Consider the following 4,242-nt stretch of genomic DNA (forward strand, 5'->3'; position numbering starts at 1 on the left):
GCACGACGCGGGCCCCTTCGTCCCCCGACCACGGGTAACAACATCCCAGGCTCCGGCACGGCACGCCGGCGTCACGGCACGCTCTCTTTTGCCCCGCGTGGTTCCTCCCCGGACTCGGAGCGAGGAGGCGCGGGCCGCAGCGGGCACACAAACGCTCGGGTTCCCCCCCCAAAAGTCGGGACGCGGCGAGGGGAACCCGGCCAGAGCTACGCGCATCGGGCGGGTCACGGGGCGGGCCGGGGCGACCCAAGGCGGGTCCGACGGGAGACCCCAAGCACGCCCTTTCATCGGATCGCTAGAGAAGGCACTTTCCTCGCTGAGGGCGGGCGGGACGGACCCGGCCCGACGAGCCCCCGGCCGCGGCAGCCCCAAGAGCGGGGGAAACGACGCTCGATGATCTCGAACGTGGCGAGGCGGGGGGGTCTGCGGTATCGGTAAGGGCTTCTCTTTATCTTTTTCCTTCCGGGGGCGCATTCTCGAGCGTAACGCGGACAGGGGGGACCGGACCGAGAAAAAGCATAAACTACAGACTAGGTCCCCCGAGAGCCAGGCCTCTCCGGCACCACCCACCGGCTCTGCACCGGACGGGGAGGCATTCTAATCGTTTAACATTAAAACCCACCTCGAACGGTGAGAAGAACAGAAAGGCCGGCCGCGACAGCTCAACACCACCACACGGCGCTCAAAAGCCTACGGGAGAAGGCAGCGCGTGGTGGGCCGCTCGCCCGATCTCACAGGCGCTCGCGAGAGACGGTTCATCGTCCCCCGCTCACGGAGGGGGGGGACGGACGCAGAGAGCCTCTTTCTTACCGCTCGCCTCGACCCCCACACGAACACACCTTCGCAGAGGAACACCGCCGAAGGCCGGACCGCGCGCGGGAGGGCACACACGTCGGAGAAACGGGAAACGCCGCCGCCGCTCAGTACCGGGCACCTCTGAAGATCGGCCTGGAACGCTCCAGGAGCACCGCGAGGATCGCGAGCGAGACGCGCGCACACAAAGCCCGTTCGGGAAGGGCGTGTGACGCGGCACACATCGGCCAACCCTCTCCCGGCTCGGAGGGAGGAGGGCCGCACGGGCCACACACGGTGGGCGGAGCGAAACGCGCGAGAGGGGGGCAGACGCCGGAGCCCCTGACGCGCCTCACGGGAGCCCCCACGAACCACAGCGGGGAGTGCGGGGGGGCTTTCACAGGGCTCGTGCCGGAGAGACCGCACCCCTGCCTTCCACACACCACCAGTCAAAGGTGGGGAGGACAGACGCGGGGCCCGCTGGCAGAACGAGAAGAGCGGCCGCCATTCGCCATGAATGTCCGTCCCTCGCCTGGCGCGGCTTAGGCCTCCGACCCGAATGAACACAGGGCGAGAGCACCACATCGATCGACAAGCGGAACCGGGGAGAAGCGAGCGAGAGGGCACCACAGACCCGACCGACTGCCACCAAAAAAAAAAAAAAAAAAAAAAAAAAAAAAAAACCCTTCACACACCACCTCCGAAACCAGAAAAAAAAAGCGGAGTGGAGTGGGCCAGCCACGGGGGAAGAAAAGGTGTGCACTCGGGGGGCACATAAGCAAGCAGCAGAAAGCCGGGCTGGGTCACCCTTTCCCCCAAAGGCCTCATGGAGACTCGGGAGCTCCACAACCTGGGGATGGGAAAAAAGTGCACTCGGGAGGCACACGGGAACAGGGGACTGGGGACACCCACCCAGTCCGTGGAGACTCGGGAGCTCCACCGCCTGCTGATCCCCGAAAGGAAAGAAAATAAAAAAAAGAAAACCCTTCACACACCACCTCCGAAACAAAAAAGAAAACCCTTCACACACCACCTCCGAAACGAAAAAGAAAACCCTTCACACGCCACCTAAGAAACAAAAAAGAAAACCCTTCACACGCCACCTAAGAAACAAAAAAGAAAACCCTTCACACACCACCTCCGAAACCAAAAAAAAAAAAAGCGGAGTGGAGTGGGCCAGCCACGGGGGAAGAAAAGGTGTGCACTCGGGAGGCACATAAGCAAGCAGCAGAAAGCCGGGCTGGGTCACCCTTCCCCCCAAAGGCCTCATGGAGACTCGGGAGCTCCCCAACCTGGGGATGGGGGGGAAAAAAAACCCTTCACACCTCCACCTTCAAAACCAAACACAATGGCGGTGGTCGTGGGGAAGAAGCGGTGTGTGCACTCGGGAGGCACATAAAAGCAGGCAGCAGAAGGCCGGGCTGGTTCACCCTTCCCCCCAAGGCCTCATGGAGACTCGGGAGCTCCATAACCTGGGGGTGGAGAAAACAGTGCACTCGGGAGGCACACAGGGGACCCACCCAGTCCGTGGAGACTCGGGAGCTCCATCTGATCCCCAAAAGAAACTTGGAAAAAAAAAAAAAAAAGCACCGGGACGGTAAGGGAAGAGCACCGGGAGGCAAGTCCCACCATCCAAACTGCACGGGTGACAACCACGAAGCGGGAACGCCTGACACGCCACGTAGGTTGGGTTAAACGGGAAAAACGACCCAGCGAGGCTCGGAAGAGACCGCAACCTACAGAGTCCTTTCATGTCACCCACTTCAAGGACAGCGTGTCAGCACCTATCTGCAGGTACAATAAGGACAGATAGCAACCACTAGAAGAATGACACCAGGTACAGGGAGCAATTCACAGACCACAGGGGACTCCTGAAAGTGAGGCTGGGTGACATGTCCCAAAAATGTCCCCATAAACAAGAGAACCGACCCTCAAAGGAACAACTGGTCGACCTCATGACCATGAAAGGACCGAGAGAGCGAGGTGGACATGCCACAAAGCCGGGCGCCCAGCCTCCTCCCGGCCGAGGACCCTGCGACCAGCCGCTAGGGATGGAGCAGGGCAAGAAAAAAAAAATACCTGACGGTACAGGAAACCGGGGACCAGTGAACAGAGAAGCCGTGACCGCAGCCTCCTCTCGGCCTCGAAACGACGAGGCCCGCCTCTGAGGACCGAGAGTTCTGGCAAGGAGAAAAAAAAAAAAAAAAAAAAAAAAGAAAAAAAATGCTCCGAGACCACCCAACGAGTACGGACCAGGGAGGCGAGAAAGCCGTCGGGACCACAGTCTCCTCTCGCCCTCAGGATGGCGAGGCCCACCGCTGAGGACCGAGGAAAATAAATAAATAAATAAATAAATAAATAAATAAATCTCCGAGACCCCCAACGAGTCCGGACCAGGGAGGAGAGAAAGCCGGGACCACAGCCTCCTCTCGGCCTCAGGATGGCGAGGCCCGCCGCCGAGGACCGAGGGTTCTGACAAGGAGGAAAATAATCAAAAGCTCCGACACCCCCAACGAGTCCGGGCACGGGCGGCGGGGAAGCCGTGATCAACCAGCGCCCCCTCTCGGCCTCGGGTCGCCGGGGACCCAGGGCTCTCTCTCTCTTAGAGAGAAAAGGTGAGGGAAAGACAGCTTTGAAAGCCGGGGTACTTCACCCATCCTGGGCCTGGCCGGACCCGACACCTAGCGGTGGGACGACGCGAACGACTCAAGCCTTCTGGTCGACCCGCTCAAGTCTCCCGGCACCCTCCCCAGCCGTGGCTTTCGTTCGGTTCCGTCCCAGACGCACCCATAGGCGACTCTTCCGGCACAACCTCCTACACAGAGACCGTCCCCAAGCACGACACCGACCGCGGGACACGCCCGCCCGCCAGCCGGGACTCTCGTCACTCTTTCCGCCTCACAAAAGCCACTTCTCCCTCCTTGTCGGCGACCGAGGACCAGGAGCGTTGCACAAAACGGCCACCACCGCTAGGTGGCACCCGACGACCCACCCGACCGACAGAGATCGCTCGCTCGCTCGCTCGCTCGCTCGCTCTCGCTCGCTCGGCCGCGGCGCGCGAGCCTTCTCTGTCCTCCCACGCTCACGCCCGGAGGTGACACGCACCCACGACAGGGCAGGGGACTCCCCGTCGTCGGTTCCCCCACACCCCATCCCCGAACATGGGTGAACGCGGGCTGGCCGGGACGGACGTTCGGGAGGAGCCACGGACGCTCAGGCTACGAAAACGAAAGGAGAAACCGAGACCACAGGCAGCTAGCTAGGCAAACAGGCCAATCGCTCTCCCTCGTGGAGAGGGAGGGAGGGAGGGAGGGAGGCTCACGGGAAACAAAGAGTGTGTCTCCACGATCAGTGACAGTATTAAGTGGGCCAGTCGAGGGGTTGCGACACTTAGAGCACGGTGAGAGGGAGAGACCGAGGGACTGAGGGAGACCGAGGAAGGGAGGGAGG

General features: G+C 61.5%; 1 protein-coding gene across 1 annotated transcript in view; it reads right to left on the reverse strand.

Annotated features, from left to right (window-relative positions):
* Positions 1-2,699, reverse strand: part of LOC148117154 (uncharacterized) — a 16,803-nt gene extending 14,104 nt beyond the window's left edge. The window contains exon 1 of the mRNA XM_087903227.1: positions 840-2,699. Within this exon, the coding sequence (XP_087759353.1) occupies positions 840-1,377 (538 nt within the window). The 5' untranslated portion in view covers positions 1,378-2,699. The remainder of the gene's footprint in view (positions 1-839) is intronic.
* Positions 2,700-4,242: the final 1,543 nt, after the last annotated feature.

This window comes from Myodes glareolus, unplaced genomic scaffold, assembly GCF_982192425.1.
Source record: "Myodes glareolus unplaced genomic scaffold, mMyoGla1.1 HAP1_SCAFFOLD_46, whole genome shotgun sequence".
NCBI lineage: Eukaryota > Metazoa > Chordata > Mammalia > Rodentia > Cricetidae > Myodes > Myodes glareolus.